The following is a 26,614-nucleotide window of genomic DNA, read 5'->3' as shown; positions in this document are numbered from 1 at the left end:
GTATCTGCGTGCAGTTTGAAGGAAGTTAGCAGTAGTTTGCTAACTACCTTTACTACTGTACCTGTCGACTTCCAGTCATTGCACTTAAAATGCCTCGCAGTATCCCCTTAAGCTTGTAGACACATAAGGGAGAGGGATATTGTTAAGCTTGGCATGGCATTGTGTCTTAAACATACTTGTCATGTTTGGGGACTCCACCTTCAGGCCACATACCAAGAGATGAGATGAGTATACAGACACTAAGGAGTGTAATGGTATTACCACTATTGTCTGATAGTTAGGGAGTGGTTGGTGGAATGGGTGGACAATAACATTTTCCAGGGTAGGGTATACTGCTGTTGTGCCCTTGAGCAAGTGCACCTGACTTCAATAGCTTAATTCAGCTATCTAGTCGTATAATTCTATGATGTGTGAAATTAAGTTTATGAGCAAGTATTGTCGGGAGGAAATTATACATTCTGTTAATACCAGGTAGTTGTACGGGGCAGCGACCTGGAAAAACTCTGAGCCCTACAATACGAGTCTGGTTAAAAGGTATTGGCTAAGGATTGCTATGTCACCTCCAGAGTTACATTAATTCCTATGATTTATTAGTTTCAGCACGTGATTCTGAAACACTGCCTACTATTGACAGGAGTGTCAGTCTGGCTGGACTGATTTTCCTCTGGTAACTGTGGGAACTTGACTTTTAATAATGTTTGGCGCTGGGATGAAATTGCCATGAATGCTATAGTCCCTGGGGATATTATTATGTATTGCTCTCTCAGTCTGCACACTGAAACTGATTCTTGTCCACTTAGCAGCCATTGGCTGTAATTAGGAAAATATACAGATGAGATCAAGTTTTGGTCACCCTGACGAGGGTAGTTTGACGGAAAGCTTGGTACAATAAAGATACATTTGCATTGATATTAAATGTACACTGAACAAAAATATAAACGCAACATGTAAAGTGTTGGTCCCATGTTTAATAAGCTGAAAAAATAAAATATATTAATATATTTTTTTTAAATCGCAGAAATGTTCCATAAGCACAAAAAGCTTATTTCGCTCAAATGCTGTGAACAAATTTGTTTACATTCCTATTAGTAAGCATTTATCCTTTGCCACGATAATCCATCCACCTGACAGGTGTGGCATATCAAGAAACTGATTAAACAGCATGATCATTACGTGGCACAGTGGTCTAGGGCGATGCTAGGCTCCGACACATTGGTGCGGCTGGCTTCCGGGTTGGATGGGCGCTGTGTTAAGAAGCAGTGCGGCTTGGTTGGGTTTTGGAGGACGCATGGCTTTCAACCTTAGTCTCTCCCAAGCCCGTACGGGAGTTGTAGCGATGAGACAAGATAGTAACTACTAACAATTGGATACCATGAAATGTAAAAATAAATACAAACAAAAGCAGCATGATCATTACACAGGTGCACCTTGTCCTGGGGACAATAAAAGGCCACATCAGTGGGGTGTCCCCAGTTGAGGGAGCGTGCAATTGGCAGGAATGTCCACCAGAGCTGTTGCCAAAGAATTTAAATGTACATTTTTTCTACCATAAGCCATGTAGTTTTAGAGAATTTGGCAGTATGTCCAACCGGCCTAACAATCACGTGTAACCACGCCAGCCCAGGACCTCTAAATCCAGCTTCTTCACCTGCGGGATCATCTGAGGGGTGGTGGGGATGCTGAGGAGTATTTCTGTCGGGAAAAACGTATTCTGATTGGCGGCTCCCCTAATCAGCCATTTGAAATCAATAGATTAGGGACTAATGAATTCATTTCAATTGATTTATTTCCTTATATGAACCGTAACTCTGTAAAATCGGAATAATTGTTGCATGTTGCGTTTATATTGTTGTTCAGTATAGGAATTTTCCCCCTGTATCTTTAGCAGCTTGGTTGGGTATGCAGCTGACTTTCACACAAACTGTATACAAGTTTTGAATATTGGCAAAGTTAACACTAAACACTCAGTGGGCAGTTTATTAGGTACACCCATCTAGTACCAGGTTGGAACCCTCTTTGCCCAGAGAACAGACAGAAATATTCGGGGCATGGAAATGTTGCTCAATTGATATCAAGGGACCTAACGAGTGCAAGGAAAACATTTCCCACACCAGCAGCATGTACCATTGACAGCAGGCAGGATGGGGCCATGTACTCATTCTGCTTACGCCAAATCCTTACTCTGTCATCAGCATGATGCAACAGGAACCAGGATTTATCGGACCAGGCAATGTCTTTCCACTCCTCAATTGTCTACTGTTGATGATCGCGTGCCCACTCGAGCAGCTTCCTCTTGTTTTTAGCTGATAGGAGTGGAACCCGGCATGGTCATCTGCTGCAATAGCCCAGCCGTGACAAGGACCAACAAGAGATGCCATTCTGCACATCCCTGTTGTACTGCAACGTTATTTGCCTGTTTGTGGCCCCGCTGTTAGCTTGCACGATTCTTGCTATTCTCCTTCGCCCTCTCATCAACAAGCGGTTTTCACCCACAGGACTACCGCTGACCAGAAGTTTTTTGTTTGTCACACAACTCTCGGTAAACCCTAGACACTGTCGTGCGTGAAAAGCCCAAGAGGCTGACCATTTCTGAGATACTGGAAGTGGCACGCCTGACACAGATGATCACACTACGCTCAAAGTCGCTGAGGTCACTCGCTTTGCCCATTCTAACATTCAATCGAACAGGAACTGAATGCCTCACTGCCTGTCTGCCTGTTTTATACAGCAAGCCACAGCCACGTGACTCTCTGTCTATAGGAGCTAACTAATTTCATGAACGGGGTGAGTGTACATCAACAATTCATTCAATGTGACGCATAGGTCCCAAAGAAAAAAAGGTTCCATAAAGAAAGGCAGCATGTAACCAGTCAGGCAGGACCTCTTTAGACTGGCAATAATGGTTAGAAACTGGCAGGACTTCATTAATTATGATATTTACCATGGGCATTTTTGGCAATAAGTATTCTGTCTCCATCTTTCTTTCCTCTCCTGTGTATATGTCTGTCACACACCCAGACCTCAACCCGTGCACCTCTTCTTCTCTCCCTTACTTCATTGTATGTTTAGGTTTTGTCTGGCTCTATTTAATGAAATCTAAATCATCTTGATGGAGTGCTATTGTGCTCTTCCAAGACTCCGATCCCCAAGGGGGCTTGAAGGGGCGTCAGGTAGCCTACTGTTCAGAGCGTTGGGCCAGTAAGCGAAAGGTTGCTATATCGAATCCCCGAACTGACAAGGTAAAAATCTGTCATTCTGCCCCTGAACAAGGCAGTTAACCCACTGTTCCTAGGCCGTCATTGTAAATAAGAATTTGTTCTTAACTGACTTTCCTGGTTAAATAAATGTAAAATAAAATAATAATTGGTGTCACACGTTTGTCGCAGCCCTAACTACTAATCATGGAATTCAGTTAAGTGTAATCGGATGTGTTTGTTAGAGATGTAGCTTAACTGTGACACCAGTAAGGCCCGGAGGAGCAATATTGTTGACCCCATTTTACTCCTCATAACACGCATAGGTGGTAGGGGTTGATTTGAAATTGGCTACTCAACGAACCTTCAGCTGCCCCTGTGGCAGGCCTAAAGGGCTCGCCAGCTGCTCTTTGCCAGGTGGGTCTCTGTGAGGAGGAGGGGGATACCAGTAGCCCTTCCACATGGCACCCGATGGTCTCCTCAGCGGCTGCTGTGGTCTTGAGCACATCACTCAGCACCTGTCGGAGGCTCTCGTTAGCCTTACGCAGCAGATTCCTGTGGAAATAATAAAATAAACAAAAATATGAAATGTTGGTGGGAGCAAAGATTATGGTCTTTCATTCACTTCAAACAAATATTTTTGTTACGGGTGAGGTTGGCAAGACTCATACCGCACAAGTCCTTTGGTTAACTACATATGTACGTACAGTGGCAAGAAAAAGTATGTGAACCCTTTGGAAATACCTGGATTTCTGCATAAATTGGTCAGAAAATTTGATGATCTTTATCTCGGTCACATTAGACAGTCTGCTTAAACTAATAACACACAAACAATTATACGTTTTCATGTCTTTGAGCACACCATGTAAACATTCACAATGCAGGGTGGAAAGAGTATGTGAAACCTTAGATTTAAAAACACTCCTTTGGCAGCAATAACCTCAACCAAACATTTTCTGTAGTTGCTGATCACAACGGTCAGGAGGCATTTTGGACCATTCCTCATTACAAAACTGTTTCAGTTCAGAAATATTCTTGGGATGTCTGGTGTGAACTGCTCTCTTGGGGTCGTGCCACAGCATCTCAGTTGGGTTGAGGTCAGGAATCTGACTGGGCCACTCCAGAAGGCGTATTTTCTTCTGTTGTTGATTTACTTCTGTGTTTTGGGTTGTTTTCCTGTTGCGTCACCCAACTTCTGTTGAGCCTCAAATGGCGGACAGATAGCCTTACATTCTCCTGCAAAATGTCTTAATAAACTTGGGAATTCATCTTACCGTGGAATGATTAACATCAAGGCTTTTAGAGATACTTTTGCAACCCTTTCCAGCTTTATGCAAGTCAACAATTATTAATCGTAGGTCTTCTGAGATCTCTGTTGTCCGAGGCATGGTTCAAATCAGGCAATGCTTCTTGTGAATAGAGGTTCTTGTGGTTCCGACTTAGGTATTTATAGTTGGCCACATATTCTAGGTGTCTGGCTAGACTGTAAACTCACCTTCCAGACTCACATTAAGCATCTCCAATCCAAAAGTTAAATCTAGAATCGGCTTCCTATTTCGCAACAAAGCCTTCTTCACTCATGCTGCCAAACATACCCTTGTAAAACTGACTATCCTACCGATCCTGGTCTTCGGCGATGTCATTTACAAAATAGCCTCCAACACTACTCAGCAAATTGTATGCAGTCCATCACAGTGCCATCCGTTTTGTCACCAAAGCCCCATATACTGCGACTTGTATGCTCTCGTTGGCTGGTCCTCGCTACAAATTCGTCGCCAAACTCACTGGCTCCAAGTCATCTATGTCTTTGCTAGGTACAGCTCCGCCTTATCTCAGCTCACTGGTCACCATAGCAACACCCACCCGTAGCACGCGCTCCAGCAGGTATATTTCACTTGTCATCCCCAAAGCCAACACCTCCTTTGGCCGCCTTTCATTCCAGTTCTCTGCTGCCAATGACTGGAACAAATTGAAAAAAATCACTGAAGTTGGAGACTTATATCTCCCTCACTACATTTAAGTGTCAGCTGTCAGAGCAGCTTACCGATCGCTGCAGCTGTACACAGCCCATCTGTAAATAGCCCATCCAACCAACTACCTACCTCATCCCCATATTTGTTTTTCTGCTCTTTTGCACACCAGTATTTCTACCTGCACATCCTCATCTGCACATATATCACTCTAGTGTAAATTGCTAAATTGCAATTACTTTGGCTCTATTGGCATATTTATTGCCTTACCTCCCCATTTCATTTGCACACACTGTATACAGATTTTTCTATTTTGTTATTGACTAAGTTTGTTTATCCCATGTGATAACTGTTTTTGTAACACTTTTTGCTTTATCTTGGCCAGGTCGCAGTTGTAAATGAGAACTTGTTCTCAACTGGCTTACCTGGTTAAATAAAGGTACATTTTTTATTTAAAAATAACTAAAGAATAGCAACATTTTGCGAGTGTTTTCTATAGGGCAACATCTCCAATCTCATTGATTGGACTCCAAGTTAGCTGACTCCTGACTCCAATTAGCTTTTGGAGTAGTCATTAGCCTCGGGGTTCACATACTTTTTCCAACCTACAATGTGAATGTTTAAATTATGTAATCAATATAGACAAGAAAAATACAAGAATTTGTGTGTTATTAGTTTAAGCACACTGTCTATTGGTGTGACTTAGATGAAGATCAGATCAAATTTTACGACAAATATATGCCGAAATCACAAACTTTTTCTTGAAACGTGGTGCTTGGTCATATTCACTGCATACATCTCTTTTTGAATACATTTGTGTGTCGAACAATAAAAATAAAGTAGCTAAAATCTTTTAATTTTGCTCTAAGAGCACCTGCTGAATTAACCCACTTATATAAAAGTATTACATTGTCATAGTCAGTCAAAAACACATACAAAAACACTTATAGTTAAGACATGTTAGTATAGAACGGGTCCCTTGTCCGTCTAACCTTTTATCTGTTTATGCAGTGATTTCGGAAAGTATTCAAACGGACACCACTCCACTCCACATTTTGTTAAATTACAGCCTTGTTCTAAAATTGATTAAATCGTTCCCCTCATCAATCACCACACAATACCCCACAAGAACAATGCAAAAGCAGGTTTAGTATTTTTTGCAAATTCATAAAAAATACAACATTTACTGAAATATCACTTACATAAGTATTCAGACCCTTGACGCATTACTTTGTTGAAATAACTTTGGCAGCGATTACAGACTTGAGTCTTCTTGGGTATGACGCTACAAGCATGGCACACCTGTATTTGGAGAGTTTCTCCCCTTCTCTGCAGATCCTCTCAAACTCTGTCAGGTTGGATGGGGAGCGTTGCTGGCCAGCTATTTTCAGGTCTCTCCAGCGATGATTCCTCTGGTTCAAGTCCGGGCTCTGGCTGGGCTACTCAAGGACATTCAGAGACTGGTCCCGAAGCCACTCCTGCGTTGTCTTGGCTGTGAGCTTAGGGTTCGTTGTCCTGTTGGAAGGTGAACCTTCGCCCCAGTCTGAGGTCCTGAGCACTCTGGAGAAGGTTTTCATCAAGGATCTCTTTGTACTTTGCACCATTCCTCTTTCACTTGATCCTGACTATTCTCCTAGTCCCTGTCGATGAAAAACATACCCATAGCATGATGCTGCCACCACCATGCTTCACTGTAGGGATGGTGCCAGGTTTCCTCCAGAAGTGACGCTTGGCATTCAGGCCAAAGAGTCTTGGTTTCATCAGACCAGAGAATCTTGTTTCTCATGGTCAGAGTCCTTTAGGTGCCAAGCTGGCTGTCATGTGCCTTTAACTGAGGAGTGGCGTCCGTCTGGCCACTCTACCATAAAGTCCTGATTGGTGGAGTGCTGCAGAGATGCTTGTCCTTCTGGAAGGTTTTCCCATCTCCACATAGAAAGTCAAGAGCTATGTTAGAATGACCAAGTTTTTGGTGAGCACCCTGATTGCTCAGTTTTGATGGGCGGCCAGCTCTTGGAAGAGTCTTGGACAGGTGTGTGCCTTTCCAAATATTGTCCAATCAATTGAATTTACCAAAGGTGGACTCCAATCTAGGTGAAGAATTTTTATTTTATTTATTTCACCTTTATTTAACCAGGCAGGCTAGTTCAGAACAAGTTCTCATTTGCAACTGCGACCTGGCCAAGATAAAGCATAGCAGTTCGACACATACAACAACACAGAGTTACACATGGAATAAACGAACATACAGTCAATATTACAGTAGGAAAGTAGGACAAAAAAGGAAAACAAAAAGTCTATATACAGTGAGTGCAAATGAGGTAGGATAAGTGAGTTTAGGCAATAAATAGACCATGGTGGCGAAGAAATTACAATATAGAAATTAAACACTGGAATGGTGGATGTGCAGAAGATGAATGTGCAATTAGAGGTACTGGGGTGGAAAAGAGCAAGATAAATAAATAAATAAATAAATAAATAAATACAGTATGGGGATGAGGTAGTTGGATGGGCTGTTCACAGTATGGCTATGTACAGGGACCTGTGAGCTGCTCTGACAGCCGGTGCTTAAAGCTAGTGAGGGAGGTAAGAGTCTCCAGCTTCAGTGATTTTTGCAGTTCATTCCAGTCTTTGGCAGCAGAGAACTGGATGGAAAGGCGGCCAAAGGATGAATTGGCTTCGGGGGTGACCAGTGAGATATACCTGCTGGAGAGTGTGCTACGGGTGGGTGCTGCTATGGTGACCAGTGAGCTGAGAAAAGGCGGGGCTTGACCTAGCAGAGACTTGTCGATGACCTGGAGCCAGTGTGTTTGGCGACGAGGGTGAAGTGAGGGCCAGCCAACGAGAGCGTACAGGTCGCAGTGGTGGGTAGTATATGGGGCTTTGGTGACAAAACGGATGGCACTGTGATAGACTGCATCCAAATTGCTGAGTAGCGTGTTGGAGGCTATTTTGTAAATGACATCGCCGAAGTCGAGGATCGGTAGGATGGTCAGTTTTACGAGGGTATGTTTGGCAGAATGAGTGAAGGATGCTTTGTTGCGAAATAGGAAGCCAATTCTAGATTTAATTTGGATTGGAGATGCTTAATGTGAGTCTGGAAGGAGAGTTTACAGTCTAACCAGACACCTAGGTATTTGTTGTTATCCACATATTCTAAGTCAGAGCCATCCAGAGTAGTGATGCTGGACAGGTGGGCAGGTGCGGGCAGTGATCGGTTGAAGAGCATGCATTTAGTTTTACTTGCATTTAAGAGCAGTTGGAGGCCACGGAAGGAGAGCTGTATGGCATTGAAGCTCGTCTGGAGGTTAGTTAACACAGTGTCCAACGAAGGGCCAGAAGTATACAAAATGGTGTAATCTGTGTAGAGGTGGATCAGAGAATCACCAGCAGCAAGAGCGACATCATTGATGTATACAGAGAAGAGTGTCAGCCTGAGAATTGAACCATGTGGCACCCCCATAGAGACTGCCAGAGGTCCGGACAACAGGCCCTCCGATTTGACACCTGGTAAACCAGGTGAGGCAATCATTTGGAGGATGGTCAATGGAAACAGGATGCATCTGAGCTCAATTTCGAGTCTCGTAACAAAGGGTCTGAATACTTAAGTAAATAATGTGTTTTTTTATTTTTAATACATTTGGAAAAAAATCAAAAAAACTGTTTTTGCTTTGCATTATGGGGTAGTGTGTGTGTAGATTGCTAAGGATTAAAAAAATGTTTAATCCTTTTTAGAATAAGGTTGTAACATAACAAAATATGGACAAAGTCAAGGGGTCTGAATACTTTCCAAAGGCACTGAATGAATGAAAAAAATGAAACAATTCTCTGGTAAAAATTATACAATAAATGTGCAGAGGTAAAATCATGACACGTGCAGAGGAGTTAATTATGTTCTCTACAATATAAATTAAACTGAAAGTACAGAACATTTCTATCATTCTCTAGTCATACCTCTCAGTAGTGATGACTTGATGATCTGGACAAGAAGAGTCATCCTCTCTATCTTGTGACGAGATATTTCCACCCATGGCCCTCTTCCTCCTGACCTCTTCATCTTTCTCACCTTCCTCTTCTACCCTCTTCTTCAGTGGATGGACCGGCAGGAGGGAGAAGAACGACAACAGCCCTGTCATTATCGCCCGTTTACAGACAAGCACAGACTTTCACACTGTGTTGACGATTCCTGGAAACATGAGACGGCGATGGCCAGGCGAGCTGAAGACATGATCATTACATGGAAAGTGGATTCAAATCAGACGAGAGTCGCAGCGCGCACCAGTACACACACTTACACAAATCCATGGAAGCTAAGGAAACACTAGTATCTTTGTGCTGTTATGGCAACAGGTGCACCAGAGTCCAGGGCTGATGCAGGAAGTAGAGTGGCTCCCTCTCATGGTGAGGGAACAGAAATGCTGCTCATTCAGATAGAATACTAATCTAAAGATGTTCATGATGATTCCTAAATGAACGCATTGTGTGTACTGGTGAAGGCTGATGAGGTTTCTGCCACAATCTCTTTACCTTTGAGCTTCAATCTTTATATTTCATAATTTGGTTGAGATTTAACAGTACGACATTTAAATTAGAAACGAAAAGAGTAGGTACTCTTCATGTCATAATAAGTTAGGCTATTATGCAAAGAGCACATAGTCCTAACTGAACATCAGTAAACGCAGTCAATAGATTAACAGGATTTAATGTACTGAGGGTATAACATATTAATAACTACACACATCAAGGTGCCAAAAGCGACAGCCATCATGGGCATTCGGGGCTGGTTGCATAAAAATAGCTTGAAGACATTTCAATTCACACTACTGAAAGTGAGTTTCCATTCATCAAACACTGAATGACATTTAGGGATTCTGAAAACAACTCCGAAGAAATTCCAACTAGCACTACTGAGAGTAAGTCTCCATCAAACACTGAAAAACTGCATCATCACTAAGGATTCTGATGTCTCTGATGGCTCAACTCTGATGTATTTTACACTGAGGTGGAAAGTAGCAGAGGTGCAACTGAACTGTAAAACAAAAACATTACCTTTTCTTTCTGTGAGACTCTTTCTTTCTGTGAGACGCTTTTCACTTGCGCTTTTGCACTTTCCTTCTTTCTATTTGCTTTCCTCTCACTCTCTCCCTCAGAGGAATATCCCATCTGCAATAAAAAAGCAAGTAGCCTTAATTTATTCAATGACCAAAATGATAACATTCACAATAACATAAAATGGCTGTTTGATGCTTCGACTCAAAATGTTAAAACATTTGTGATGCAGTGGCGTGAACACTATGTGGTAGCTAAGCAAACCCCTACCATCGCCTGTGCATGTTTGTCAAGTTGGTGGTGAATGTCTCTATACATGCAACCTCTTCCCCCCACACACACACACACACACACACACACACGCAAGGGGGAAAAGTAGCCTAAATGCATGCAAACTCCAGCTATGAACAATAAGGCAATTGCAGTTACAGTTGAAGTCTGAAGTTTACATACACTTCGGTTGGAGTCATTAAAACTTATTTTTCAACCACTCCACACATTTCTTGTTAACAAACTACAGTTTTGGCAAGTAGGTTAGGACATTTACTTTGTGCATGACAAGTCATTTTTCAAACAACTGTTAACAGACAGATTATTTCACTGTTTCAAAATTCCAGTGGGTTAGAAGTTTACAAACACCAAGTTGACTGTGCCTTTAAACAGTTTGGAAATTGTGTCATCGCTTTAGAAGCTTCTGATAGGCTAATCGACAACATTTGACTCAATTGGAGGTGTACCTGTGGATGTATTTCAAGGCCGACCTTCAAACTCAGTGCCGCTTTGCTTGACATCATGGGAAAATCTAATGAAATCAGCCAAGACCTCAGAAAAAAAAAATGGTATATCTCCACAAGTCTGGTTCATACTTGGGAGCAATTTCCAAATGCCTGAAGGTACCACGTTCATCTGTACAAACAATAGTACGCAAGTATAAACAACATGGGACCATGCAGCCGTTATACCGCTCAGGAAGAAGATTAATTCTCCTAGAGATGAACCTACTTTGGTGTCGAAAAGTGCAAATCAATCCCAGAAAAACAGCACTTGTGAAGATGTTGGAGGAAACCGGTACAAAAGTATCTATATCCACAGTAAAACAAGTCCTATATCAACATAACCTGAAAGGCCGCTCATCAAGGAAGAAGTCACTGCTCCAAAACCACCATAAAAAAGCCAGACTACGGTTTGCAACTGTACATGGGGACAAAGACCGTACTTTTTGGAGAAAGGTCCTCTGGTCTGATGTAACAAAAATGTAGTTGTTTGGCCATAATGACCATATGTTTGGAGGAAAAAGGGGGAGGCTTGCAAGCCGAAGAACACCATCCCAACCGTAAAGCACGGGGGTGGCAGCATCATGTTGTGGGGGTGCTTTGCTGCAGGAGGGACTGGTGCACTTCACAAAATAGATGGCATCATGAGGCAGGAAAGGTATGTGGATATATTGAAGCAACATCTCCAGACATCAGTCAGGAAGTTAAAGCTTGGTTGCAAATGGGTCTTCCAAATGGACAAGGACCCCGAGCATAATTCCAAAGTTGTGGGAAAATGGCTTAAGGACAACAAAGTCAAGGTATTGGAGTGGCCATCACAAAGCCCTGACCTCAATCCTATAGAAAATGTGTGGGCAGAACTGAAAAAGCGTGTGGGAGCATGGAGGCCTACAAACCTGACTCAGTTACACCAGCTCTATCAGGAGGAATGGGCCAAAATTCACCCAACTTTTTGTGGGAAGCTTGTGGAAGGCTACCCATACTTTCTACAAGGATTAAGTGTCAGGAATTGTTAAATGAGTTTAAATGTAGTTGGCTAAGGTGTATTTAAACTTCCGACTTCAACTGTAAACAACTAATTTTCCAAGTTGTCTTCAACATTACAGGATTAGTCTTTAGTGTGTGTTAGGAGGACTCTCGTCACATTATGAACAACCCGGCATCCAATGTCATCATGCAAGTAATGACTAATCATGCAATAAATGTTTTTTGAAAAGCCTGGCGTTGCAAGGGGTGTGTGTGTGTGTCAGCAGCACACCATGAGTGTGGGCAGGACATCCACACAGTGAGCTTTCAAAATAAATGAATATTTAATTCAGCATAAATACTGTATCTCAAGCGTGTAAAACACAGGGCTCGAATGACAGCTCAAGTACTCAGATCATACCACACCGCTTATATTTTCTCCCTCACTTATCACTTATGAGGACATAGAATTATCTACTGTAAGCTTTCAGGGAAAGTATTTATTTGACCTTTATTTAACTAGGCAAGTCAGTTAAGAACAAATTATTATTTTCAATGATGGCCTAGGAACAGTGGGTTAACTGCCTTGTTCAGGGTCAGAGCAACAGATTTGTACCTTGTCAGCTCGGGATTTGAACTTGCAACCTTTTGGTTACTAGTCCAACATTAACCACTAGGCTACGCTGCCGCCCCGACCCAAGCACCATTACATTGAGGCTTGCGAGGCCCTTTAGCAACGCCAAAAATCCAAACGAAAAGTTACTATGGCATATACTTTTTGGCGTTGCGTTAGTTTATGTCTCATACATACTTTTGGTGACAATGCTAGCAAACAGGCTACGGTCTTCAGAAATGAAAATAAGCACCCTGTGGGTGTAGCCAATATTGCAGCCGAGTGAAGCACCTTCGGTTTGACGTCACAACCTCTTCGAATAGGAACACTTTGGACATGACGTGATAGTAGGCTATGGCTTAGGCTAAAGAAGTTTTGAGAAAAAGAGCCAGAAGGAGAAGGAGCGAGGGAGACAACGAGTGTAAGGACACAGTGTTATCCTTCAAAAGGCCCCTGAAGGGTTTGTACAAAGCAAACCACCCCATGTGAGGTATAATAATATCCCTCCCTAGGCGATCAAGTGGTTTAACCCACTAAGTGCTTCTCAATATGAGGAGCAATGGGTTAGACGAGACAATACTTGGCTGGTGAATGAAAATCACTCCACTTCATTTTCAAACTCGTCATTTAACACAGAACTACATTCAGCTTCTACGGAGAGTGGTTTTATGTGGTTAGATTGCATGTTTCGAAGAGCATAAAAACTCATCCAAATCCTAAGCCTGTGCATCTTAGAAACTAATGCCAACCTTGGTGTCATAACCCCAAATACAAACAATGAACACATGCTACTGTGCAAATCAAATACTATCCAGAACTCCCCCAATGCTAACCTGCTCAGATCCTGGACCTCTGCAGAGAAGCTTCTCTTTAATCCCATGGAGTTCCGCAGTCCTCTCCTCCAGCTCTTTCTCCAGCCTTTCTTTTTCCTCCACGATCCTCCTCTGCACCTCCTCCAGAGAGATGCCCTTGGTGAGTGAGCTCCTAGGGGTCTGCTGCTCCTCTTCCACCCCTGCCTCGTCCTCCTCGGACTGGGTCTGCATGGCTGAGGTAGTCTCGCGGGCGCTCTTCGTGATTCGGGCCAATTCGCTTTGCTGAGCAAACTCCACCGACATCTGAACTATGACCTAGGAGATATGCGTATGAGCCAATCATAGTGGAATGGTTTAAATGTAATGTTGACAAGTGAAGGGCAAAACATTTTAAAATGTATATTTTCAAATGAATAAAAAAATAAATACAGAGCTTCTACAGATTATTTTTCATTTACAAACATTTGTGCTAAAATAATTATATTATTGATTGTTTGATTATGGCTTTTCAAATCCCCCAGTATTGCTATCTGCAGGGTTAGCTCTAGGCAAATATTGCAATTCTTCAGCCATTCCTGGATCTGTGACCAAAAACGAGCTACATATGAACAATACCAAAATAAATGATCTAATGACTGCCTCCTCACAGCAAAATCTGCAGCGCTGGGAAGATTGTATCCCCATATATATATATATAAAAAACATTCTATTGGTTGCAAGAATTTTGTATAGTAATTTAAATTGAAAAATTTGAAGTTTTGAATCAGTCGTTGTTTTGCGTATCAATTCATAAACCATGTGCCATGGAATGGTTACATTGAAAATCTCTTCCCAACTATTTTGCAATTTATATGGCACAGCTGTCAGTTTTTTGGTCCTTAAATTAAATTGGTAAATGTTTTTATTTATCACACTTTTCTTTAACCATTTATGTTCTTTAATACAGGGCCGACAAACAAGTTCCTTACTTTTTTCCCCTTCTACTTGCCTCTTCCATTTTTCTGGTAATGCTGCAATTAGTTGGTTGTAATTTTGGGTAGAGCAGACATTCCCATATGTCCGTGTTAGCTGCATGTGTAACATAACTCCACCAGTCCTATCTATGATATCATTCACAAAAATGATACTTTTTTAAAAATGTTATCAATTAGTATATTTGAGTTTAACCACAATATTTGTTGCATTATTTTTTCTGTCTTTTCAGGTAGATTAAACTGAAATTGCAACCAACTTTCTCAGGCTTGTTTTAAAAAATTACGATATTGGAGATTATTTCCTTTTCAAACAACCGAAAATGAGCAGGTGTAATCTGAATAAAGGGAAAAGGCCATTCTTGAACATAGGATGAGACATTCCTACCAATTTTCTAGAGAACCAGTTTGGATTAAATATAACTTTTCTATGACTGATGCCTTTAGTGAGAGGTCTAATGCTTTAATAATTTATGCCCTCCGAATTCATATTCGTTATATAAATAGGTCCTTTTAATTTTGTCTGGCTTGCCATTCCAAATAAAATTGAATATTTTTTGTTCATATAATTTAAAAAAGCAGGTCAATAGGTGTAGACAAAACCATAAGCAAACAGGTAAACTGTGATATGACTAAAGAGTTAATCAGGGGTGGCCAGAAGAGGACTGGCCACCCCACATAGCCTGGTTCCTCTCTAGGTTTCTTCCTAGGTTTTGGCCTTTCTAGGGAGTTTTTCCTAGCCACCGTGCTTCTACACGTGCATTGCTTGCTGTTTGGGGTTTTAGGCTGGGTTTCTGTACAGCACTTTGAGATATCAGCTGATGTACAAAGGGCTATATAAATACATTTGATTTGATGATTTTTCCTTTCCACGGTAGCAAGATCTTATCTATTTTTGCTAACTTTCTATAAACATTTACTGGAGAGAATTTCTTTATTTTGGGAATTGTAAACAGAGTATTTCCACATCTCCGTCAGACCATTTAATTGGTAAGAACTACACGGAAATGTAAATTAGAATTTTTTTAGTGATCCAATACATAAGAATAATGGTTTTAATCCAGAGAGGATAGCAAAAGTATCTAGATCCTTTATGATGCAGTGGAGAGATTCTAATCATGGTTTTAAAACAAAACATGAATCATCAGCATACAATGACACCTTAGTTTTTAAGCCACGCTTCCCTTAATATTATTGTTTGATCTAATTTTAACAGCTATCATTTCGATGGCAATAATTATATATATATATATATATATATATATATATATATATATATATATCTTAAAACAAGGTTGTCCACTATTGGCGGCAGGGTAGCCTAGTGGTTAGGGCGTTGGACTAGTAACCGGAAGGTTGCAAGTTCAAACCCCCGAGCTGACAAGGTACAAATCTGTCGTTCTGCCCCTGAACAGGCAGTTAACCCACTGTTCCTAGGCCGTCATTGAAAATAAGAATTTGTTCTTAACTGACTTGCCTAGTTAAATAAAGGTTAAAATATATATAATATATGCCGATAGTGGGCAACCTCGTTTTACTCTAGATAGTTTAAAACTTTGAGATGTAGCCATTTTGAACCTACACATACCCATTTTATAAGAGATTCCCCAAAATTGAAATATTCAAGGCATTTATATATAAACTCCAGTCGTGCCTTTTCAAAATCAGCTATGAAAACCAGGCCTTGAGTCCCAGATATTTCATAGTATTCTATTGTTTCCAAAACGGTCTGATTAGGATGAAGAATATTTGACAATACTTTTTTAATTCTATGCACTATGCATTTTGCTATGATTTTTGCATCACAACACTGAAGTGTAAGAGGTCTCCAATTTTGTAATGGATTGGATCTACCACTTGGGTCCTGTTTCAGTAATAATGATATCAGACCATCTTGTTACGTGTCTGATAATACACCATTTATATAGGAGTGGTTAAAACATGCTAATAATGGTCCTCTAAATATATATATTTTTAAATTGTGTATACTTCCACTGGTATGCCATCCAGCCCTCGAGTTTTCCCAGCCTCAAAGGCTTTAATTGCATCAAGAAGTTCCTCCTCTGTAATTTGGCCTTCACATGAGTTTCTCTGTACAGATGTTAATTTTACATTATTATTAGGAAAAAAATCCACACAATTAATTTCAGTTAGTGCATATGGATATGTTTTCTTGCTTGTTAGTCTTAAGTCATTCGGCAAGACCAGTTTTGGTCATACTCTTCAAAGAACAATAGGACCTCAGAGATACAAACGCATCAGGAATGGAGGTCGTTCAGAATACGAAATTGCTCGTCGTTAGTTTAAAAAAAACGTAATTTCCTATGTAGAAAACATGATTTTCATACCTAAGTTTGTAACCTACAATAACTCTGTTTTTCGGGGGGGGGGGTTTATAATTGTCCCTGTTCGGCAGTTAACTTCTTACCTTAGCTATCTCCTCCTCCACCCTCTCCTGATGTCTCCTCTCCTGCACGCCTTGGTCCTCCGTGCTGGGTCCCTCGATATAGCATTTGCTCCCGTTGATGCCCTCCGGGTCCGGCTTCACCTGCAACCGCACGTCCTCCTCTCCTTCCTCCCTCACTCTCTCGCTCTTTTCCTGCACCCTCTTTTCTCTGAGTCTGCTGAGCTCAGCACAGTGTTGTTCCTTCAGCGCTGCCACCTCCTGGTGGTACTTGTGGTAGAGAGCTGTCCTCAGCGTCTGCAGCAGCGCCATCATGCCCATAGACTTGGCTGGCCCGCGTAGCTCCGTGTCCAGACCCACCAACAACGCATCCTCCTCCACCAGCTAGAGACGAGGGGGAGGAGTGGACAAGGAATAGGATGGGGAAAGGATAGACACAGACATAAAAATAAATTAACCAGAGGGAAACGTATATGGAAGAAAAATAGGAGAGGAGGCAAGAAAAATATAGGAATTGAGCAAAAGTCAGGAGAAAAGAGGGAAAGATCCAGAGGTTTTCAGAGTGTGTGCCCCCTCCCTTCCTCCTCAGCAACCCGCTGGAGAGAAATTCAATGATTTTACTTCCTATGCCTTTAAGGCTGAAAGATGCACTGATAAATAGAAGTCAGACAGACATCCTATAGAGTAGAGTTTCAGTTCGGCTAGAGCACCACTACGTCAAGCTACAATGGTAAGTCTTTCCTTTAACTCTTTTTTACAGCTATGCCTCTCAATTAGTGAATCGTTATTGTGCTATAATAGCGCCTGGTGTTGGTTGCTCTCGATTACTCAATTTCTATCACTCTCCTCTTCTCTCCATCTACTTCCCCCTTTCCCTCCACCTTTCAGTCTACTCCATGCATTCTACATCTTTCTCTCTCTCACCAGACAGCCCTTCATTTTTCCTCCGTCTCTAACCCTTTATTTCTGTCTTTTCTTTCTGTCTCCCTCAATCGCTGCGCTCCTCTATTCTCCGGCTTTCTTCTCTGATGTGAGAATCAGCGTCTCACGCTGCTAGACCGGAAAGCAAGGGAGGTAGCGAGAGCAAGTGAACAAGCGGGAGGTGAATTGATCGTGAGACTTGACTGAAACGGGACCGGGTCACTCATGTAGAGAGAATCGTCCTTTAATGCAGGCGAAGACTTGATTACCGTAGTAGTATATACAGTTGAAGTCGGAGGTTTACATACACCTTAGCCAAATACATTTAAACTCAGTTAACAATTATTGACATTTAATCCTAGTAAAAATTCCCCGTCTTAGGTCAGTTAGGATCACCACTTCATTTTAAGAATGTGAAATGTCAGAATAATAGTAGAGAAAATGACTTATTTCAGTTTGTATTTCTTTCATCACATTCCCAGTGGGTCAGAAGTTTACATACACTCAATTAGTATTTGGTAGCATTGCCTTTAAATTGTTTAACATGGGTCAAACGTTTCAGGTAGCCTTCCACAACCTTCCCACAATAAGTTGGATGAATTGTGGCCCATTCCTCCTGATAGAGCTAGTGTAACTGAGTCAGGTTTGTAGGCCTCCATGCTCCCACACGCTTTTTCAGTTCTGGCCACAAATTTCCCATAGGATTGAGGTCAGGACTTTGTGATGGCCATTCCAATACCTTGACTTTGTTGTCCTTAAGCCATTTTGCCACAACTTTGGAAGTATGCTTGAGGTCATTGTCATTTGCGACCAAGCTTTAACTTCCTGACTGATGTCTGGAGATGTTGCTTCAATATATCCACATAAATTTCCTCCCTCATGATGCCATCTATTTTCTGAAGTGCACCAGTCCCTCCTGCAGCAAAGCACCCCCACAACATGATGCTGCCACCCCCGTGCTTCACGGTTGGGATGGTGTTCTTCGTCTTGCAAGACTCCCCCTTTTTTCTACCAAACATAACGATGGTCATTATGGCCAAACAATTACATTTTTGTTACATCAGACCAGCGGACATTTCTCCAAAAAGTAGATTCTTTGTCCCCATGTGCAGTTGCAAACCGTAGTCTGGCTTTTTTTATGGCGGTTTTGGAGCAGTGGCTTCTTCCTTGCTGAGCAGCCTTTCAGATTATGTTGATATAGGACTCGTTCTACTGTGGATATAGAAACTTTTGTACCGGTTTCCATCTTCACAAGGACCTTTGCTGTTGTTCTGGGATTGGTTTGCACTTTTTGCACCAAAGTACGTTCATCTCTAGGAGACAGAACGCGTCTCCTTCCTGAGCGGTATGACGGCTGCGTGGTACCATGGTGTTTATACTTGCGTATTATTGTTTGTACAGATGAACGTGGTACCTTCAGGCATTTGGAAATTGCTCCCAAGGATGAACCAGACTTTGAGGTTTACAATTTTTTTCTGAGCTCTTGGCTGATTTCATTAGATTTTCCCATGATGTCAAGCAAAGAGGCACTGAGTTTGAAGGTAGGCCTTGAAATACATCCACAGGTACATCTCCAATTGACTCAAATGATGTCATTTAGCCTATCAGAAGCAAGATATAATTCTCTGTAATTTTCCAAGCTGTCTAAAGGCACAGTCAACTTACTGTATGTTAACTTCTGACCCACTGGAATTGTGATGCAGTGAATTATTAGTGAAATTATCTGCATGTAAACAATTGTTGGAAAAATTACTTGTGTCATGCACAAAGTAGATGTCCAAACCGACTTGCCAAAACTATAGTTTGTTAACAAGAAATGTGTGGAGTGGTTGAAAAACAAGTTTTAATGACTCCAACTTAAGTCAATGTAAACTTCGGACTTCAACTGTAGCTAACGCTAGCATCCACGCTATGCTAACCGCTTACATAATCGGCGCCTCGACTCTTCAACTTCCCCTCGGATAAAAATCAGTTTAAATGCGTGGCGTTTCACTGCAGCCTGCCACCCAGGGATCTGGGGAAGATTTTAGCCAAAGGCAGCATTCCATTCATCCCCCTCCTCCATCGCTCGTAGTGACGGCTAATGGAGTGTCTTAATTCAAATCAGGGTTTTTGCCTCGAGAAGAGATGGTGTGTGACAGGAGAAGATTTGGCTAAGTGAGAAGGGAGCAAACCTGTAGTTCCTCTGTGTCCTCTTCCTCGGTCCGCAAGCCAAGCTGGGAAGCACTGGACAGGCTGAAAGACAAGGCAGAATTAAATATAAAGACCGAAAACATTAGTGAATGGTAAAGGGTAAACAAACATCCACCATACTGAAGACAGCGTACTAGTGAATCTACTAGTATTATTTTTCAACATCTGACTTTTTTTTTTTTAGGAGATTGAAAGTCATGATTTACTTTAAGTCTGAAGTTCAGTTCAGTTGAATTGCACAGCAAAAGTGCCCTGTCTAAATTCCCCTTTGGGATTAGCTAACTGGCACCATTCTATCAATCAATGTCATCATGGGGCATGTACAGTGGGCTGTAATATTTGAAACTTTGCGGATAGAAATGTAATGCATAGAACCGACATACAATTCCCTATTATTCTACATGACAGAGAAGTACTCTGAGGGTTATTCAGATAAGCAATCATTTTTGTACATACTACATTTCTATCTGAACGTTAGGTAACCTAGCCCTGCCCTGAATAAGTCATCAGGCTTCGATACCAAAAGGCTCAAAGTATTAATATAATTTAACAGCAAGGTGCAGTAGTATCAGTTAATCATACCCATTAGATTAGAAGATGGTTTATCATAGCATAACCTAACGTAGCATGCATAGAAAGTCACTTGAGTGGATTCCTTACTTCCATTTTTCAGGGGAAAAGGTTGAAAATAGTGTATCCCTAAAAGCCAGAAATATCCTTTTTATGACAATGCCGCTAAGGGTGATCATAGTGAGACTGTCCTCTACAGTAGCTGGTTAGCAAGACTACTCACCAGTGGAAGTCAAAATACCTCAAATTAACATGCAACAACCCCAAAGTGTGAAGACAGAGCAGTCTGTGTACATAGACTACTTAACAGGGTAAACAAATATCATTTTCAATTTTGGGAGAATTATCCCTTCAATTTTCTATTGATATGGAAACACCTTGAGGATGGCCAAATGGGGAGAGGGATGTTTTTGCTCTTTGCCTAGAGATGTTGGGCAAGAGAAAGCGTACTTTGTGGGTTAGTAATTAACATGCTTTTAAACACCATGTAAATATTTCATAAACGGGGCTGTGCTGCTGGCAGATAAGCTATCATTGCTTCACTAGACCCTCCCAGTGTTTTGCATGTGAAGAACTACAGTGGGGCAAACAAGTATTTAGTCAGCCACCAATTGTGCAAGTTCTCCCACTTAAAAAGATGAGAGAGGCCTGTAATTTTCATCAAAGGTACACTTCAACTATGACATGACATTGTAGGATTTTTTATGAATTTATTTGCAAATTATGGTGGAAAATAAGTATTTGGTCACCTACAAACAAGCAAGATTTCTGGCTCTCACAGACCTGTAACAACTTCTTTAAGAGGCTCCTCTGTCCTCCACTCGTTACCTGTATGAACTTGTTATCAGTATAAAAGACACCTGTCCACAACCTCAAACAGTCACACTCCAAACTCCACCATGGCCAAGACCAAAGGACACCAGAAACAAAATTGTAGACCTGCACCAGGCTGGGAAGACTGAATCTGCAATAGGTAAGCAGCTTGGTTTGAAGAAATCAACTGTGGGAGCAATTATTAGGAAATGGAAGACATACAAGACCACTGATAATCTCCCTAGATCTGGGGCTCCACGCAAAATCTCACCCCGTGGGGTCAAAATGATCACAAGAACGGTGAGCAAAAATCCCAGAACCACACGTGGGGACCTAGTGAATGACCTGCAGAGAGCTGGGACCAAAGTAACAAAGCCTACCATCAGTAACACACTATGCCGCCAGGGACTCAAATCCTGCAGTGCCAGACGTGTCCCCCTGCATAAGCCAGTATATGTCCAGGCCCGTCTGAAGTTTGCTAGAGAGCATTTGGATGATCCAGAAGAAGATTGGGAGAATGTCATATGGTCAGATGAAACCAAAATATAACTGTTTGGTAAAAACTCAACTCGTTGTGTTTGGAGGACAAAGAATGCTGAGTTGCATCCAAAGAACACCATACCTACTGTGAAGCATGGGGGTGGAAACATCATGCTTTGGGGCTGTTTTTCTGCAAAGGGACCAGGACGACTGATCCGTGTAAAGGAAAGAATGAATGGGGCCATGTATCGTGAGATTTTGAGTGAAAACCTCCTTCCATCAGCAAGGGTATTGAACATGAAACATGGCTGGGTCTTTCAGCAGGACAATGATCCCAAACACACCGCCCGGGCAACGAATGAGTGGCTTCATAAGAAGCATTTCAAGGTCCTGGAGTGGCCTAGCCAGTCTCCAGATCTAAACCCCATAGAAAATCTTTGGAGGGAGTTGAAAGTCTGTGTTGCCCAGCAACAGCCCCAAAACGTCACTGCTCTAGAGGAGATCTGCACGGAGGAATGGGCCAAAATACCAGCAACAGTGTGTGAAAACCTTGTGAAGACTTACAGAAAACGTTTGACCTCTTTCATTGCCAACAAAGGGTATATAACAAAGTATTGAGATAAACTTTTGTTATTGACCAAATACTTATTTTCCACCATAATTTGCAAATAAATTCATAAAAAATCCTACAATGTGATTTTCTGGATTTTTTTTTTTCATTTTGTCTGTCATAGTTGAAGTGTACCTATGATGACAATTACAGGCCTTTCTCATCTTTTTAAGTGGGAGAACTTACACTATTGGTGGCTGACAAAATACTTTTTTGCCCCACTGTATATCAAAAGGTCAACCTGAAACATTCAAATTGGCTACTGTCTGAAAGCGTAACTATTGTTTTTATTATACCCTCTGGGGATCAATAAAGTTTATTCAATGAGATTCAACTGCGACAGACATAATCAGAGCCCTATGTAATAATGAATACTGTATCGAACAAAAATAATAAAAGCTAAAACCTGCCTGATAATACCTACAGCAGGTAATTTGGTAATTTTTATATCAAAATAATCCAGATTTAAAACATTAAATGGATAAATAAATGGATCCTCATTGTCAATTGTACCAACACCATTATATAGTAGGGATGTACGTCTTTCCCTTTCAAGAAGATTCGATACGCATCTAGATACGTGAGCTCCGACATGATACAGGAATGATATGTTTTAGTTTGAAACGATTAGTTGCGATTCAGTTTGATTAGAGAACAAATCGACAGATGTGATACACTAACATCTGTTGCATAAACACATTCATTCTCCATTCTAAAATAAAATCTGCTACTGATGGAGCTCATGAGCTGGGCCTCTCTGAGCCGACTTCTGTGTGTGTGTGGTGTGTAAATGATGCATGTCTATGGTGTATGTACTACTGTATGTAGGCACCTGAGCTGAGCCATAAGGGAGACTAGGCATCTACCAGTATCAGATTAGGGGGATGATGTAGCCTGTTTTTTGTGCCTCCACTTTGGTTCTGAAATCACCAACACCCACTAATTAAACTTGCCATGTTTGCAGATTAAGTGTTTGAGCTAGTAAATGTATCAGTATTTATATTTTTCAAATTAGCTATGACATAGCCAAGGAATGACAGTATACAAAAGATTAAGAACACCAACTCTTTCAATGATATAGAGTGACCAAGTGAAAGCAGGTGAAAGCTATGATCCCTTATTGATGTCACTTGTTAAATACACTTAGGAGACAGGTAAAGTAAGGATTTTTAAGCCTCGAAACAATTTAAATATGGATTGTGTATGTGTGCCATTCATTCACAGGGTGAATGGGCAAGACATCATTTAAATGCCTTTGAACAGGGTACGGTAGTAGGTGCCTGACGCACCGGTTTGTGTCAAGAACTGCAACACTGCTGGGTTTTTCACCCTCAACAGATTCCAGTGTGTATGAAGAATGGTCCATCGCCCAAAGGACATCCAGCCAACTTGACACAACTGTGGGAAGCATTGGAGACAACATGGGCCAGCATTCCTGTGGAATGTTCTCGACACAGTCCATGCCGTAACGAATTGAGGCTGCTCAGAGCGCAAATATTTCTAATATTAGGAAGGTGCTCCTAATGATTGGTATACTCAGTGCGTTCGGAAGGTATTCAGGCCCCTTGACTTATTCCACATTTTGTTACATTACAGCCTTGTTCTAAAATGTATTACTTTTAAAATATTCCTCAGTCTACACACAATACCCCATATTGACGAAGCAAAAACAAGTTTTTCTAATTTATTTGAAAATGGATAACAAATAAAAACCTAAACACATCACATTTTACATAAGTATTCAGACCATTTACGCAATACTTTGTTGGAGCATCCTTGGCAGCGATTACAGCCGAGTCTTCTTGGGTATGAAGCTTGGCACACCTGTATTTGGGGAGTTTCTCCTATTCTTCTCTGCAGATCCTCTCAAGCTCTGTCAGGTTCGATGGGGAGCTTTGTTTGACAGCTATTTTCAGGTCTCTCCAGAGATTTTCGAGCGGGTTCAAGTCCGGGCTCTGGCTGGGCCACTCAAGGACATTCAAGACTGGTCCAGAAGCCACTCCTGTGTTGTCTTGGCTGTGAGCTAAGGATCATTGTCCTGTTGGAAGGTGAACCTTCACCCCAGCTTCCATCTGGCCACTCTACCATAAGGCCTGATTGGTAGAGTGCTGCAGAGATGGTTGTCCATTTGCAATGTTCATCCATCTCCACAGAGGAACTCTTGAGCTCTGTCAGAGTGACTACTGGGTTCTCGCTCACCTCCCTGACTAAGGCCCTTCTTCCCTGATTGCTTAGTTTGGCCAGGTGGCCAGCTTTAGGAAGAGTCTTGGTGGTTCAAAACTTCTTCCATTTAAGAATGAAGCCACTGTGTTCTTGGGGACCTTCAATGCTACACACATTTTTTGGAACCATTCCCCAGATCTGTGCCTCAACACAATCCTGTCTCGGAGCTCTACAGACAATTCCTTTGACCTCATGGCTTGGTTTTTGCTCTGACATGCACTGTCAACTGTGGGACCTTACATAGACAGGTGTGTGCCTTTTCAAAACATGCCCAATCAATTGAATTTACTACAGGTGGACTCCAATCAAGTTGTAGAAACATTTCAAGGATGATCAATGCAAACAGGATGTACCTGAGCCCAATTTCATGTCTCATATCGAAGGGTCTGAATATTTATATAAATAAAGTATCAGTTTTTTTATTTTTAATACTTGCAAAAATGTATAAAAACCTGTTTTTGCTTGGTCATTACAGGGTAGATTTGTGTGGAAAAATATTTATTTATTCCATTTTAGAATAAGGCTGTAACGTAACAAAATGTGGAAAATGGGAAGGGGTCTGAAAGCTTTCTGAATACACCGTAGATTCAAAGACAAAGCAAAGGGCACCTACTGGTAGATGGGTAAAAAAATATACATTGAATATCCCTTTAAGCATGGTGAAGTTATTAATTACACTTTGGATGGTGTATCTACCCAGTCACTACAAAGATACTGGCATCCTTCCAAACTCAGTTGTCGGAGAGGAAGGAAATCGCTCAAGGATTTCACCATGAGGCGAATCAATGGTGACTTTAAAACAGTTAGAGTTTAATGGTAGTGATATGAGAAAACTGAGGATGGATCAACAACATTGTAGTTACTCCATAATACTAACCGCAATGAAAAGAAGGACGCATGTACCCCAATTTGGTGGTATCCAATTGGTAGTTAGTCTTGTCCCTTCGCTGCAACTGCCGTGAGGTGAAGGTCGAGAACAGTGCGTCCTCCGAAACACAACCCAACAAAGCCACACTTCTTCTCGACAATGCCCACTTAACCAGGAAGCCGGCCGCACCAATGTGTCTGAGGAAACACTGTACAGCTGGCGACCATGTCAGAGTGCACCGCGCACGTCCCGCCACAGGAGTGGCAAATGCGCGATGGGACAAGGACATACCTGCCGGCCAAACCCCTCCCCTAACCCGGACAACGCTGGGCCAAATGTGTGCCGCCCCATGGGTCTCCCAGTTGCAGCCGGCTGAGACAGAGCCTGAACTCAAACCCAGAATCTCAAGTGGCACAGCTAGCACTGCAATGATAGACCAATGCGCCACTCGGGAAGCACCTTCACTATTACTGTACAATGTAGAAAAACCCTTGAAGACATCAAAACCATGAAATGACACACATGGAATCATGTGCAGTCATGGCCAAAACTATTGAGAATGACACAAATATTAATTTCCACAAAGTTTGCTGCTCCAGTGTCTTTAGATATTTTTGTCAGATGTTACTATGGAATACTGAAGTATAATTACAAGCATTTCATAAGTGTCAAATGCTTTTATTGACAATTACATGAAGTCGTTGCAAAGAGTCAATATTTGCTGTGTTGACCCTACTTTTTCAAGTCCTCTGCAATCCGCCCTGGCATGCTGTCAATTAACTTCTGGGCCACATCCTGACTGATGGCAGCCCATTCTTGCATAATCAATGCTTGGAGTTTTTCAGAATGTGGGTTTTTGATTGTCCACCCGCCTCTTGAGGATTGACGACAAGTTCTCAAATGGGATTAAGGTCTGGGCCATGGACCCAAAATATCATTGTTTTGTTCCCCGAGCACCTTAGTTATTACTTTTGCCTTATGGCAAGGTGCTCCATCATGCTGGAAAATGTATTGTTCGTCACCGAACTGTTCCTGGATGGTTGGGAGAAGTTGATCTTCTCTTGATGTGTTGGTACCATTCTTTATTCATGGCTGTGTTCTTAGGCAAAATTGTGAGTGAGCCCACTCCCTTGGCTGAGAAGCAACCCCACACATGAATGGTCTCAGGATGCTTTACTGTTGGCATG

The 26,614-nt window shown here is 41.7% G+C and overlaps 1 protein-coding gene across 21 annotated transcripts in view; it reads right to left on the bottom strand.

Annotated features, from left to right (window-relative positions):
• akap9 (A kinase (PRKA) anchor protein 9) overlaps positions 1–26,614 on the bottom strand; it is a 141,025-nt gene that overhangs the window by 64,652 nt on the left and 49,759 nt on the right. For 11 of the 21 annotated variants that reach the window (XM_021572164.3, XM_021572171.3, XM_021572172.3 and 8 more), the window contains 6 exons: positions 19,845–19,905; positions 16,774–17,133; positions 13,396–13,689; positions 10,211–10,324; positions 9,116–9,246; positions 3,559–3,749 (listed from right to left, as the gene is read on the bottom strand). In XM_021572164.3, coding sequence (XP_021427839.3) covers positions 3,559–3,749; positions 9,116–9,246; positions 10,211–10,324; positions 13,396–13,689; positions 16,774–17,133; positions 19,845–19,905 — 1,151 coding nt within the window. The remainder of the gene's footprint in view (positions 1–3,558; positions 3,750–9,115; positions 9,247–10,210; positions 10,325–13,395; positions 13,690–16,773; positions 17,134–19,844; positions 19,906–26,614) is intronic. The other 10 variants (XM_021572165.3, XM_090208736.1, XM_090208741.1 and 7 more) reach the window with 2 other exon arrangements.

This window comes from Oncorhynchus mykiss, chromosome 18 (assembly GCF_057628025.1).
Source record: "Oncorhynchus mykiss isolate SJ-2025 chromosome 18, ASM5762802v1, whole genome shotgun sequence".
NCBI lineage: Eukaryota > Metazoa > Chordata > Actinopteri > Salmoniformes > Salmonidae > Oncorhynchus > Oncorhynchus mykiss.
The sequence above is the reverse complement of the archived record's forward strand: the minus strand, read 5'-3'. Positions and strand labels throughout refer to the sequence as shown.